Source organism: Rhipicephalus microplus, unplaced genomic scaffold (assembly GCF_043290135.1).
Source record: "Rhipicephalus microplus isolate Deutch F79 unplaced genomic scaffold, USDA_Rmic scaffold_25, whole genome shotgun sequence".
Classification (NCBI taxonomy): Eukaryota; Metazoa; Arthropoda; class Arachnida; order Ixodida; family Ixodidae; genus Rhipicephalus; species Rhipicephalus microplus.
Genome location: NW_027464598.1, coordinates 3,852,188 through 3,866,976, shown reverse-complemented (window position 1 = coordinate 3,866,976; position 14,789 = coordinate 3,852,188). Strand labels below are relative to the sequence as shown.

General features: G+C 44.0%; 1 protein-coding gene across 2 annotated transcripts; it reads left to right on the top strand.

Annotated features, from left to right (window-relative positions):
- Positions 1 to 563: 563 nt before the first annotated feature.
- Positions 564 to 12,913, top strand: LOC142786553 (uncharacterized). Of its 2 annotated transcripts, XM_075884262.1 has the most exons (6): positions 564 to 774; positions 4,802 to 4,902; positions 6,359 to 6,628; positions 11,165 to 11,215; positions 12,453 to 12,678; positions 12,789 to 12,913. In XM_075884262.1, the coding sequence occupies exons 1-6, from the start codon at positions 756 to 758 to the stop codon at positions 12,896 to 12,898; spliced, it is 777 nt and encodes a 258-aa protein (XP_075740377.1). In that variant the 5' UTR covers positions 564 to 755; the 3' UTR covers positions 12,899 to 12,913. The 2 variants fall into 2 exon arrangements, with proteins under 2 accessions (XP_075740377.1, XP_075740378.1); XM_075884263.1 differs by lacking the exon at positions 11,165 to 11,215 and having other exon boundaries at positions 648 to 774.
- The last annotated feature ends 1,876 nt before the right edge of the window (positions 12,914 to 14,789 follow it).

The window sequence follows — 14,789 nt, the reverse complement described above, 5'->3', positions numbered from 1 at the left end:
ATATATACTGAAGTTATAGCCATTTCCCTAAAAGTCCCTGACATTGAGACTACTCAGTCAGAAATCGAATGCGATTGTGTTGCAGGAACTCGTTCCACAGAAAAGGTCGTTTTCATCAAATGGCATTAGTTTCCCCGTGTGACAGCAAAGAAAGGATATTGCAAACGAAGGACATTAGATTTGCTGTGTGACAGGGTGTTAGAATGCTCACTAGTCATGGCTGGAATATGCTACATATCATTTTAACATATGGTGTAGTAGCGCAAATTTGATGGGGACACTGAAGACAAGAAAACACTGCACTCGCTAGTCTCACAAACAGTGGCGTGTTTTCTTGTCCTCAGGTCCTCGTCGAAGTTGTGCTACTATACCATATGTTGAAATGATATCTCACCAACTAGCCCAGCTTTCAACCCTACTGAACTTCATATGCTAGGTAGTTGCTACAACCTGAATTATGTTTGTATCAATGGAGCGTGTATGTTTCCTGGCATATTTGCTCGTTTTCGGCTTCTAATCAGTGACGTTGGCTTTGGGTTGATGTGTTTATTTGCTAGCATTCAAAAAAGAAAAAAGAAAAAAATCAGCAACCAAGAACAAAGAGGCGCCGAAGCAGTGCGAGTTCCGAAGAAGAGCTTGTCGAGCTAAGTCGGCTCGAAAAAGAGAGGAACATTACGAGGCAGCTCAAGAAAAAAAACAAAAGACTAGAGGAAAGAATAGAAGTACTCGAGAAAAGAAATGACAAGCTGCAAGACATGCTGCAAAACGAACTCAGTAAGTTATATTTATTCCATGCTGCCTTTTAGAATTTTTAAAAAAAATTTTCATGCAGTCAGTGAGTGCTGTGGTTATGTGTACCCTAACACATTTACTTTGGCATCTTCATGTTATTTCGATGCTTTTTGTTCCACAATAAGGATGTAGTACCTGAAATAGCCCTTTGGATTAATGTTGTACAGTCGACATCCGATTTCGCGGACACTCAAGGGATTGCGAAAGGTCCGGAAAATCAGGCAGTCTGGAAAAACGAATGCAAGTAAAATTACACTTTTTGAATAGGTATTTTTCACTGGCGGAAAAGGTCACAGCAAGAGTACAGGATTCTCGTTGCAATTCAGCAAGTGCACCATTTAGGTTGCCCCGAAAAGAGCAGTTTGTAATAGAAAAAAAGCGAAAAGAAAAAATTTTATGTGACCGACGCTACTGCATTTGTAAAAATTAAGTGCTAAAAGGACTCTCTTATTTTCGTTTGCACGGAGTTCCACTTGCCCCGATTATGTTTGCCTCAATATCAGCTGATGTCATGCTGTCACTGTACACCTATGACGATGTCATGCTCGCGTCAACACCGAACTTGTTGCCCGTGTAGGCTCTGCCTCTTTGATCTATGTGTCGGAGTTGTCGAAACCTTTAGTAACTTGAATGATTTCATCACCGGTAAATTCCGCACACAGCTCAAGATTTTCGCTAGCGTCGGCAAAGCCCTCCAAGGTTATCTTGGCTGAAATCGAAACACCAGCACCGTGTGGGTCGTTGAAGCAACGACCGCATTTGGAAGTTCTTTACACACGCTGCCCTCTCTAGGTGAGACTGTCGTCTCGGCGTACATTTTAAAGCTGGCGTGGCAAAAACAGTTCCTGGGAGTCTGTTGTGTTACCGCCTTCTATGAGTCGGGAAGCATGCCGGCGGCAGACTATAGGTCAACAGCGTAGCTTTCCCGCCGAATCACAGCCTTATAGTAACATTAGTAACAGCACCATGCAGTTGTGGCCACAGGTTTGTCTAAGCCACGGCTGGCTACAAATTGGCGTGTGCTAGATTCCGGCATTTGCGGTGTCAAAGGTACGGCAGCCACGTCACAGTGGGTTCGAGGGTACGAAAAGAACCAAAATAGTGGTGCTGATTGTGACTTCAATTCCGCTGTTAGCAGTAAAAAGTTAGCAGGAAAATCGGACGGTGAAAGCTATAAATGTCCGAAATTTTGGACATACATTGACTGTATGGGAACTTGATGGTGCCACAGATCAGTCCGAGAAATCAGGCATGTCCAGGATTTCGGTAGTCCGAGAAATCGGACGTTAACTGTATGATCAGAGTTAAGAAAACCAAAACAATGCAGCCCTTTATAGAATCAGATTTGTGTGAGAGAGTGGCCACTTAGTATGGAAACAGCTGTGATAGTTGCTGAATGTTGTTTTCTTCTACGACAGTGCAGTAGTTACAGCAGCACTAGCAGGAAACAGCAGCCAGCAAAGCATATGTTCTGTATGAATGGACTCCGCTCCTCCTACCCTTTTTCACCAAACTCTAGATGGCTCCAGCAAGGTAACAGAAAAAATTGTGGCTTCAGGCACGATGCCATCAGACACCACCCATCAAAGTGCATTCTTTCTCATTATATTCATATGTACCGGGGGGGGGGGATTCAGGCGGCTTAGCAGAGGAGGAGCATATAACGTCATGACCCACTCTGCTGGAACTATTAGTTTTCTTCAAAAAAATTCCGTAACAAAAATGAATCTCTTTAGTAGGAATCGACCATTAGAGAGGACTGCCTTTGAAAACTATAAGGAACAGTTTGAATTGTCTGACACTTAGAGGAGTTGTTAGTGTACAACTGTCTCATGAGCAGGGCTGGGCAGTATCGCGATAGTATTTCAGAGATACTTTTGAGTGTCTGTATTGCTGTATCGAGATACTTCTTAAAAATGTATTTGTATCTCAGTAGTGAAATACTTTTACGATGTATCGCCCGTATCGCAATACTATCCAGGGCATGGGTATGTGGTTACTTTTTTTTTAGAAATGAGCTGAGACGTGTTTACAATGGCAAAAAAAAACACATGCTGTGACCTTAGCATTGTGTGGCGAGATATGCACCCACCATTTCTACATTTATTCTCAGGGGGTAACTGACTCCTACCTTCTTGATAGTGAGCTAGTTGCTTTTCTACCCGCATTTCATTGTGCATGCAGAACTGGAATGTGTTTGAATAATCACCTGCTTGGGAGCTTGCCAATAATGTTATGCTGCCATTTTGAATTCCAGCAGTGAGGAGCATTGAATATGGCACATTGGGCGCCAACCAACAGCGTCGTTTTTAAAATGTGTTCCCTCATGCCAATTTAACGAGCAGTGCTTTTTTTTTCTCGTTTTTTTTCTTGTTTTTTGCGGCATCTATTTGAAAAAGCGGAACTGATCGAGGAAGCCACAAACCACCCAAAAAATTTGGTGTGTGGTGCCGTGTGCCATCAACGATACTTCTTTCTCCAAAGCATTTCTGGAAGACAGCAAGTGCGGCCACACGCTTGCTAGTCCTAGTCAAATGTGACCAGCGCAGTTTGAAGTTTCCCGTCTGCAGAAAAAAACACACAACATCAGGTACCGGCATTGACTTGGTGCAACTGACAAACCAGAATATATCGGTGGTTGTCTCACTTGTCGCTAGAACCAATAGCATCTGCACAATGCAGACTAGCGGGGCTGCTGACCTACAGCAAGTGCACAGAGATCTCTTAGCATCCGGCTACTCGAACTCTGGTTAAACGCCAGCTCTTTCAGCCGCAAAGATCTGATCGTGTGTTCCCAAGATAACGTGCCGCTATACTGTACGTGTCTGATGCGTGCGAGTCAGGCACTAGTTCAAAAACCATTACGATGTCCAAGTAGTTCCGTTCCTACAAATTGCATTATCGGCTGGTAAAGATGAAGGACAAAAAAAGAAAGGTATCTTGATGCTTATTGGATACCTTGTAGACTGTGATTGTGTATATATCAGTGAGACTGGAAATTTCGAACATCAGGTCAGACAGCATGTAAAATGATGTCAACGAGGTAAAGGTGTCTTCCAATGCCTTGGCAAAACACCCTGCCCCACCGGGGTGGTCTAGTGGCTAAGGTACTCGGCTGCTAACCCGCAGGGCACGGGTTGGAATCCCGGCTGCGGCGGCTGCATTTCCGATGGAGGCGGAAATGTTGTAGGCCCGTGTGCTCAGATTTGGGTGCACGTTAAAGAACCCCAGGTGGTCTAAATTTCCAGAGCCCTCCACTACGGTGTTTCTCATAATTATATAGTGGTTTTGGGACGTTAAACCCTACATATCAATCAATGGCAAAACACCCTGAAAACTTGAGCAATAAAATAGATTAGCATAACGGCATAAGCTTAGAAAAAAAAAACTCTTCAGGACACCACTTGCAATCAATGCTGATTTAAACAATGGATACACATAACACATTGAACCATTGATAACACATGGAACCTTCATTCTTATCTACACTCGCGGTTTTGAGTCACTTTTGAAGTCCTCATAAGCATATTTTCACTCCGTCTAGTTGTCACTCTGAACAAGACTCCCATCATGAGAGCTGAAATGTCTTATTTGTATTCCTTTTTATGGTTGGTGTCATTAATTTATCATGTTCTCACCCTAACAGGCTTCAGTCAATATCTCAACTTCACCCATCTTTTTGAGTAGAATGTATACTACACTATGCATGGGATTAATTTCCTTTTGTTTATAACACGTTTTCTAGAGAGTAAATTGGTAAGGCAACTTGGTTGGAGCACTTCAGAGTATGAAAGAGTTTTATGGCACCCGAGGATTTTAGCAAAAAGCACTCCGGTAAAATCGGGCAAAATATCAGCCTGACGCGCTGGTGTAGCTTTGAGCAAATACAACATAATTATGTTTGTAATAATCATGTTGTAATATATTGAAGTTCTGAAAAAGTAATGCTTCGTTCAGGATGCAATTAAGAAATGTGCGCTCTTTATTTTTCACATTTGCTCTCTTACAGAAACATTGGCCAGCCGTTCCTGTTGCGGCCACCAATGCAGCACATCTACTAATCATGGCGCCTATGAACATGAGGCCACCCACAGGAGCATTCAAGAGAAGGTATGAGCTTATGACAACGCATTAAGATGCTTCATCAAGTGCGAAAAGTGGCCGTCAGCACCAACAAAAGTGACAAATAATAACTTGTGATGCCATCGTCGTGGCATCAGAAATAAGTTTCCCAAATTGGTCGTGTCATCACGACGTCACATGATGTCATTGCTTGTTCTAAGGTTGCCTATCCCGGAGGCACTTGCGAAACAACTGGGAGTGCAGAAAGCTGTTGTGAGTCGTGGCGGGTCAATACAATCGACTTAAAGGAAAAGGAAGATTTTCGTTATCTGTTGTTTTAAAGCAGCCGTGAAGGGGATTGAAGCTGTGCCCAGGTATTTTCCTGCTTCAGTAATGATTAGACATGCCGATTTCAAAACATTTCGATGCAATATTCAGTCAACCGTGTGCATCATCACACATTGCTGCACAACTTATGAAAGAGGAAATATCTTTATGGTGGCACAATCGAACCAGTATGGTACTACAAACCTCACTCAACTATGACTTGGCAAACATGGCTGTGCTGCCATGTTTTGTTAACGGAGACTTCTCATAGGTCGACTTGAAGTGATGTCAGCAGTACAGTTAAGGCAAATGTGCGAGCTGGAGAATCAAAGTTGTCGACCTTTATTGTTGGATTACCGGTCCAGAAGCCTTTTGTGCCAAGGAAGTGCTTATTTTGAAATAAAATCGTGTTTTAGTGGTCTGTATCAGCTAGTGCACTTTAATTTACCCGCCTCAAGAAGCGGAAAGTCTCACGTCACTGTTGCCGTGCACAACGTTGCCCGGCTTTTTATTGTACGGTCGCCGACACTACTAGCGAAACTAAAGCACCAGGAGCCGCATCAGCAACAGCGGCCATCGATCAATTTCCTACAATAGGCTCCGAAACGGCAGACATGTTTTGGCTCAAGATGGCACGGCCTGTCTAGTTTAACCAGGAAAAAGTTGAATTTTCTAACCACTTGCGCTATTCTCCATTGTAACTCCCGGCGGTTCTTTTTTCATGAGAAACAACTCAACAAGCAGCATTTTTTTACGTCTTTTGATACTTGGAAGGTTCTTTATTTAGTGAGCTAGTTTGATTACCAGTGATTAATTGTAGGCAGTTTGTCTGACATCATAAGGATCATTTCGCGAACGTCCTACTGCGGCGCATTTGTTCCCGTGCATTTGCCTCAATTTCTCGGTAAGTAGGGCACTGCTGTTGATAATACTGTCGTTTTAGATGACATACATTGAGCTGTCACTGTCCCCTGAATTGTTATTTGTTAATTAAGCATGTTTGAGTTAATGAGATTTCACTGTATTGCACCAAAAACAAAGGGACAAAAGCATAATGGAGTGAGTTTAGGCAAGTTAGATACAATTATAAAACTGACAAAAACAAATTCGATTCAACTTGCAAAAAGAAAGCTGTATGCTTCAAAAGTGTAATTTAGATTTTTTTTTGCATTTTCAGGCAAGGCCGTTGCAGTTCATGCAGCCATCGCCACCGTCGCCACCACCACCGTCGCCACCACTACCGTCGCCTCCACCACTCTGGCCGTGCTCGCCGTTGTCTCCACAAGGGTGGTCAGCAACGCTGCCTTTGCCACCGCCGCAGCACTTATTGCTACCAGAGCCTCCGTCGCCTTCTTCAGAGCAGCCACGGATGCAGCCATGCCCATTGATGCCACCGGTACCACACCCTGGAACCACTTCAAGTGGTTCTCAAGAACCTACCAGCCAGGTGTGTACTTTATAATTGAAATGGCTGTTTCTTTGTTGTTGTTTTTTTCAATCCGATTTAGGGGTTATATTGTCAAGCTAGCCTCCTGTACATTTTCAGTTTGTTTATTTAATCAATATACATCTAGTCATTGTTAGTGGTATGTAGACAAGTATTTTAAAGTTGAGCAAATGCAGTGTGACCATCTGTCAATGTCGAATCGCACTGGTTGAGCAGGATAAAAATTTTCTTGCCGGGTTCCCCTGGTCAATTCGGAGCAATTTCCCGCTTTCTACTGGCAGATTCGGAGCAAACCACTCCGCAATGGGGCTTCCATGTTGTTTCATCTGGCAAAGGTAGATTTTTCTGGAACTCCGGCAATGCAGGGCTGTCATTTTTGGTATGATCGGGGAATAAGGTTGTCTCCAACGTTTTTTTAGGTGGTGTCTCATCACCGTATGGATATCTTTACATTTTGAAAATGGCATCGTTTGACTCTGCTGAATGAACTGGCGGTTAAGTTTTGGCAGTTGTAGCAGCAGCGACCACAAACCGTGTGTGGAAGTGAACTTTAAGAACAAGTTGCCCGACCGGCTGTGCAGGTGCCCGAAGATCATCGGCTACGTTGAAAAAGTTCAGGAGCCGGTTTAAGTGTCGTAAGCATAAACAGCTTCTGGACACCCCATGCACAGCATTCATGTGTTCCAGTGGCAGATTTGGCTTGGTGTAAGACGTTTTTAGATACTGTCAGTTGGGTAAGCACGCGCTGTCGCAGCCGCGAGGACTGCCCCCTCTCATATCCGGTGGAGGCGGCGCTGCTGTCGCTTTGAGATTGGTGAAGGAGCGTCGTCTGCTACCTCTGCATGTGAAACAGCAGGAAATTAGTTTCCAAATTGCGACAAGAGAGGAGAGGATGCGGAGGAAGGGCGACCTTGAAAACCAAAACGCATGAGAAGGAGGCAGGTTGGGTAGCTTGCTTGATAGGTCCGCGAAACTCGCACGTAGAAAAACTTGGAAAGAGTGCCTGCGCGCGCAGAAGTCAAAGCATGGCCGTCTGGATCAGTGCGCGGGGGTGTTCGAACAATCGGCAGCCGTGGTCAAAAAATTTTTTGTTGCGCCGGCGAGTTTGCGTGGCCTCACAAACTTCGATATTTCGCTGTTCGTCCCGCGCAAATTAACAGCCGTTTTCGTGCTTCCGCACGTGAGCGGAAGGCATGCCGAGTCGAGTGATAAGCGAGCGAGAACAAGTCGTTGACACGAAACGAATCACAAAATATCAGAGTCGGTGGGGTAGCGTACGCCCGTGCACTAGACGCAGACTATCGGATGCAGTCGGTGGCCGACGATGTTGGCAAATTGTCTGGTCACTCCAGGCCGGCGATGCCAACGACAGCACCAGCGATTAAAAACGGGGTAGATGGCCGACCGATCTTCGAAAGATCGGTGGCAGTGTGAAAACGCGGGCCTCGTCTGGCTCAGGGTAGCGGGGGGACAAAGGACGGAGGGGTGCATAACAAAAAGCAGTCGGCACTTTCCTTTCTTCATGGGTTGGGGAGCAGCAACTAGAGGCTCGCGGGGGCAGGGTCAGCGTTTAAAAATAGGAATGTATAGGCACCTCGCCGATGCCTGATCGGTGGTCGAAATTGGTTTCCCGGGAAGTTGGGAGACCGCTGACTGTTCGCTGTAACCGATCAGCGGCGCTCGGAGACGTTTGTTGTAAGTGCGATTTTGTGCCGTTGAACCAATATATATTTTCATGGTCCCGCGGATAGTGTTCGTTTGAAGCGAAAGTTCGTTTTAAGTGGGGCCGTTATATGTGGGCTCGACTGTACTACTTAGTGATAAATAAGGTTCGGGCCTGTACCTAAGAAATGTATGATTATTTATGCATGTTTTGACCATTACCTGCAAGACTTTTCATGGAATAGCAGCTGTTCAGTCCTTGAGAACTGCAGGGTAATTTGGGGGTTTGAAGAAGTACTGCTGATCACAAGTGTTTTCCTCATAGGCATAGCCACTTAGACAGCCCGGCGCACTGAAGGTCAGCATGTTTACTGTGTTAAACTGCTAATTCACTCAAGCTTGCTTGATTGTTGTGTACCATGTTAAATACGATTTGCGTGACAGTAATCTAACCTTCAAGTTCCCGCCTCTGTAATCTGAGCAAGCAAACTAAAAGGAAAAAACAAATTCAACGCTGCCGCGGGAAGCCAGCGGTAGCTCGTTCTCAAAGCTACATTAGCACCGCGCCCCTCTGAGCGTGTACGAGTCGGTGCCGCCTCCTAGCGGGCTTTCCCAACTGACAGTATCTAAAAACGGTGTAAGCCGTGTGCTCGCTTCAAGACTTGGGCGGCTGTTCTGGATCTCTCAGTCGAATTCAACATAATAATAGTTGTACACGTAGCTTTACTCACCATAAAACCTAAATGTAAATTTACAAAGATTTTTAAGCTACCGTAATTACTCGAATCTAACGCGCACCTTTTTTCCGGTTAAGCGAGTTTATAAATTGCATGCGCGTTAGAATCGAGTACAAACAAAAAAATTACGGTCAATCTATTGCCATTGGCAAATCCAAAATGGCTGCCCCCTACGTGCGTCGGCATGGCGCGTCGGCCATTTCTGCCTATGTGTTTCCCATGTGCGGCACTTCGTACGTGTGCTGAGGAGTTCGTCATCTAGTAGTGCATTAGCATCGACGGCGTGGAAGGGCCGACTCCAAAAACTCGATAGCACCACGATGCCGCTTTTAAAAGAAAAGTTATGGCGTGTGTAGAAACGGACGGAAATCGGGCCGCATCGGGGTCGTTCGGAGTTCCCGAAATGTGCGTGCAGGACCGGCGGAAACAAAAGCAGAAGATTCTCGACAGCAAAGCTTCACGCAAAGGCTTCAGTGGACCACAGCAGGGCCGGTTTCCGCAAATTAAAGAGCTGCTCGGCAAGTATGTGCTTGAGCAGCGAGCGGCACAGCAGCCCGTGACGACAGAAATGCTCCAAGTGTGGGCTATGCAATTAGTCTTGGAAAAAGGTCTAATGCAGAGCCAGTTTAAAGCGAGCAGGTGCTGGCTAACTAACTTTATTTAGAGGAAAGGCTTTTCCCTCCGAAGGGGAACATGCATATGCGAAAAGTTTTGCGGAGGAGTACGATGAAAAGCTTCACAGTTTTCAGAGGTTCGTCCTAAACTTGCGGCGCAACAACGGCTACCTGCTTGGGCAAATCGGGAATGCCCATCAGACGCCTCTCTACTTCGACATGCCTGGCACCACAACCGCCGAGAAGAAGGGCGCGAAGCAAGTTCGCGTGCTGACATCGGTCCACGGTAAAACTACCGTGACGGAAAGCTCTGTTACACGTCAGATGGGCACAAGCTTCGCGCGTACCTCATATTTAAATAGAATATGCTCCCGAAAGGAGTAGTTTTTTCGAGTGGTGTGATCGTGCGGGTCGGCGAGAAAAATGGGTGCGCGTTGCAATTGATGTCTTACGTTTTTTTTTTTTCGCGGTGGAAATCGGGTGCGCGTTACAATCGAGGGCGTGGTAGAATCGAGTAAATACGGTAATTGCATATGCTTTTTGCATTAACAAACATTCTTGACAAGCTATTTTTAGATGAAATTCTTCAAGTGTGTGGAGTAAGTTCTATAATTTAATCACTGGAAAGTAGGATGTCATTCTGCCATACTTAATGTATGTTTAGGTGTAAGGAAGTTGTAATTATGGGCAAACTTTGCACAATTATTATTTTTGAACATTTTATATAACTCAGTTCACACAAAAGCTAGTTTGAATACCGTTATGATTAAGTGATAACAAGTCAGATGCAAGTAATATGAAGTTAGCCTAGACAAGGTGAGCAGCATTAGAGTAAAAATAACTGTTGGTAATAATGTGTATGTCCTGAATGTTCTCCTGAATGTTCTCCTGTATGTCCTGAATTATGTGTATTCTGAATGTTCTCTATTGGCAAAAGATTATTGTTATGCATATTTGCCCATGTAATAATGCTAGGTGATTTGACTGTTTATGAAAGCAGGGCAACAATAAGGCATCACAGGAGATAAATAAAGAAGATTTAATGAGGGCTCGTACACCGAAGGCAGTTTTTTGTTTAGCATAAGCAATATGATGGGTAAACTTCACGTTAGGCTCAAGTTTTTGGCCTAGAAAACACACCGAATTGTAGGATGTAAATTGTGATAGTCAATTAAAAGGGAGCTTTGTTTTAGAAACTGTATAAACCATGAACTTAAGTGGGATTAAAATTAGGTTGTTTTAATAACACAATGTAGAACACTGATCAGTTCGTTGTGCAGCTCAGTGATTGGGCTTTTAACAATTTATGGAGCATAAGCTGAAAAAACAATAGGGTTAAAAGTTTCAGCAGCTGTTATTGGGCTGAACAAAGCACAAATGAGGGCTGATAGCTATGTTGTGTCTGAAAATAAAAAAAAAGTTTTGGAAATGATGCTTAACTTTCATACCTGGAAGCCATGCTGGCATTTGTGTGCCTAATATTTTTTATAGCTGATCGACTTTTCCTTTGTTCTGCCTTTTAGGGTTTGGGTGCCAGTGATGAACTGCCGCTGTTTTTACAGGTGGACAATCAAGTAAGTAGCTTTACAGTAGCTTGGATAGTTAGGCTAGTTGGTATTCGTTCATCTTTTAATGAAATAAGGGCACATACAGACAATTGAACACCGCTTATGTTGTGTGCATTTTCTTCTTCTAGTGTCCGTCTCTGTGTGGATGCCCTTATTCAGTTAAACGATGAAGTAGCTCTACTTTTTGTAAATTTATGTTTATTCAGTGCAATACTTTCACTACTGGGTTGAATACATGGTTATGCAACTTGCATTGCACTTTCACTTCCTTGTATGTTTATGCTTAGTTTATTCATCTACTACGGATAATTTTGTAAATTACGAACTGGTGAATTTAGACATTCAGGAGGTTATTTCACGAATGACCAGTGCAATCTTCTGCATTACCCTTTTTTGGAATGTCACGGCATTCAGTAAAAGCTTCATAAATATTTTTGTGACAAGTCCTAATGTCAGGAAAAAGGGGAATGAATTGAGGCTCTGTCTTTTTGATTCCTGAGTTCCTCATTATTGGAGTTGACAAAAGAAATTTTTATCTGCAATGTGCCAGAGCACTTTTTGTCAGTGCCAGCTCTAAGTGCCTTTTAGGGTGTCTGGTGGTCTTTAGTAGAATATTATGGACTCAACATTACTAACAACTGTAACACAACTGTAAGATATGTTACATAGTTGTTAATTTAACTTTCACACATATATAGAGCACTCAAAATTGTAAATATGCTTTTTTCTTAAAATGTCTTACAGCTTCTCACAAACTGTTCAGGTGAGACGTAAAGACAGCAATGATGTATGTGATTTGCCTTTCATTGATCATTGAAACGAATGCTTTTTTGTTTCGCTGGAGCCACATTAGTGTAAAATTTCTAAATAGGGATTGTGTTGATGTTTTCTAACTTACTATGCCACCCCACTTTTTGCCCAGTCTTTTAGTATCTAAAAATTAATGATTCTCCTTGTGAAGGTTGGTGTAGTATTGCCATTAATAAGCACTATATGCACCTGTGGACTTACATACATTCTGTGAACTGTATTTGCTTTAGAAAAAGAATATTTGGATAACGTTTATTATGCCAGTGTTATACAAGATGGCATGCAGTTGCAGAAGTGAATTGTAAAATTCATCAGAACTATTTGAATACATACCAGCAAAACTATACTCGCACGACCAAAGAACGCACATAACATTTTCAAAAACAAGATATCTCTTGAGTCTTTTATTATGATTCCACATTTTTTCGCGCAGATTCACCTAGGAAACGGCATATTCCTGGAGCAGGAAAAATGGGCATGGCTGCTTTCGCGTCCGAGAGACAGCTTGTTCTGTAAGGAGGCGACCAAGCTTCTGTGGGGTGTGAGTGCCCTCCACAACAGGAGCATCACAGGAGCCCCTTGTCGGCGCTATGTGCGCTCAGAAAACCAGGCACCACCCAGGAGGGCACTCACGCCTAAGAAATTGGAGGCAGTCGGAAGTAAGTGTTTTATGCTTAGTATTATTTGCTGAATTTAGGGACAATAAAATTTATCATTTATATGAACCAGTAAGTCCCTAATTGATACATATTCCTGCTCATTTTTACAGATGCCTTCAGCAAGTACATTGCTGGGAGACCCAGTGAAACGGCACCAATGGAGAGGTTAAGAAAAATGAATAGATTCATTGCTGAAATGTTGAACGACCTAAATAAATGAGTCGTCAAAACATTACTCTAGCCTGATCGTGTTTATTTGATATCATTGCAGCATACCTACATACATTGTTTATTTTACTGTGTGCTTCATGAACTAGCATGCCTTTCTTATGTATACATTCTTTTACTGCATGTTAATTTTGACCCAAATAGCTAATCCAACCCATATCACCTGCATAACCTGTAATACCCATACATTTGTTACACTTATACCACCTGTATGACCCGCACCACCCGCATGACCCGCACCACCCGCATGACCCGCACCACCCGCATGACCCGCACCACCCGCATGACCCGTACCACCCGCATGACCCGTACCACCCGTATGACCCGTGACACCTGTATGCCCCGTATCCAATAACATCGTATGTACAGGTCCTGTACATGTAGGAATTTTTAGTAGGGTTGAATGCAGAAGAGTAAGGTTCATTGGCCTGCACGGCCTAACTTTAACGTCACTGAACGGCTTCTGTGTGCACGTGCATGGTATACATCACGGGCTCTGTCTCGCATGCATGCATGATTCCCTACAGGTATGTACGTATTTCGGGGACTGCGAGTGAATAATCACTGCATCATTAATCGTGCCACTAGAGGAACGTAGGGCCGTCTCAGAGCATTGATTACGTATTCTGCGGAAATTCGCAGGTAAAATTGTCTGAATTCATATGTGTGAAGTAAAAAAGTCAGACTGTTTACAATTTTGAATTATACTTAAACACATAAAAGCGATTGTAGATAATACGCAGAGCACAGCAAATAAAACCAGTTCGAAAACGAAACGTGGAGTGCTATCACAAGGAAGCTGGAACTTCGCGATAGAGTCAAGAAGTCTCGCCTTTACAACGTTTCCTGTTGTTCTCAGGGATGACTGCAGGAGACGTAGCTAGAGATGCGACAAAGGCCAGTAATGGCATCATACCAAGAAGGACTAAAAAAATTGCTGGAGTGGAAATGATTGCGCAGAAGTGAAGCCGTTCCTCTGGCAAGATGTTGGTTGTGGCGGCCGTCTTACTAGGGGCATGATAAAGTATCACCGTTCAGCGATAAAAAACGAAGCGTTTTTCTCGCACGCCCAACGAGTTTAATGTGGGAGCTTTCGCGGGTCACATAGTACTCCAGTGCGTCTTATAGTTACTAGTTTTCCTTAGTGAGCCTCGAATTGGAGGCAAAGTTCTTTGAATATTCAGTTATCCATACTCGTTCCTGCGTGTTATTCCGTCGGAAACAACTGTCTTTTAATATAGAACTAACGTAGCATTTACATAAAATATCAAAGCCACTTGATTTTTAAGGGGGCACAATCAGAAAAGAACATGTTTCCGCCATCTTGGCAGTGGCAAAAGGTGGCTTCACTTCTGCTGGCAAGGCATTGTAGGAGCTTCCAATCCAGCATTTTTTCTTTAATCCTCCTTGCATCATACCGAACCCAGGGTTCGCAGACGTTTGTAGTTCGACGCTGAGCTTCATCGATTTACTAAGCCCCGGATGCGAGTTTACAAAGGCGAGTGAATAGAGCCACCCACAATGCACCGTGGCCCAACGCTCTTGGAGGCTATGCATTTCCGCCGGCCTAACTGTATCATCGCGCTGTCGCTACCCGCACTTTCGTATAGTGTTGCCGGAGGCTGCTGCTGCAACCTAGCGGGGGGTTGCGCTCGCGGGAAGCCCTGCCAAGGCATATGACCCTGCAATCGAATGCTCGCGTAATAATCGTGTGTGGCTCGTCTGACCGAACGTGCTGCGCTGAGTTAGATACTCGTGAAGAAAGCGTGTGCCCCCACCTCTCACTGTCGCAAAGCCGCGTTATTCAGAACGCAAGAAAGCCGAGTCGCCCCTACGCCTGTTGCCAAGTGCTAGGAAGGAAGCCCTGCGCCGAGTAGGATACT

Excerpts from the sequence above, each read along its gene's own strand:
- LOC142786553 (XM_075884262.1), top strand. Across the intron at positions 11,216-12,452 it reads TTTTACAGGTGGACAATCAA|ATTCACCTAGGAAACGGCAT; the intron begins GTAAGTAGCTTT and ends TTTTTCGCGCAG. Across the intron at positions 12,679-12,788 it reads GAAATTGGAGGCAGTCGGAA|ATGCCTTCAGCAAGTACATT; the intron begins GTAAGTGTTTTA and ends TCATTTTTACAG.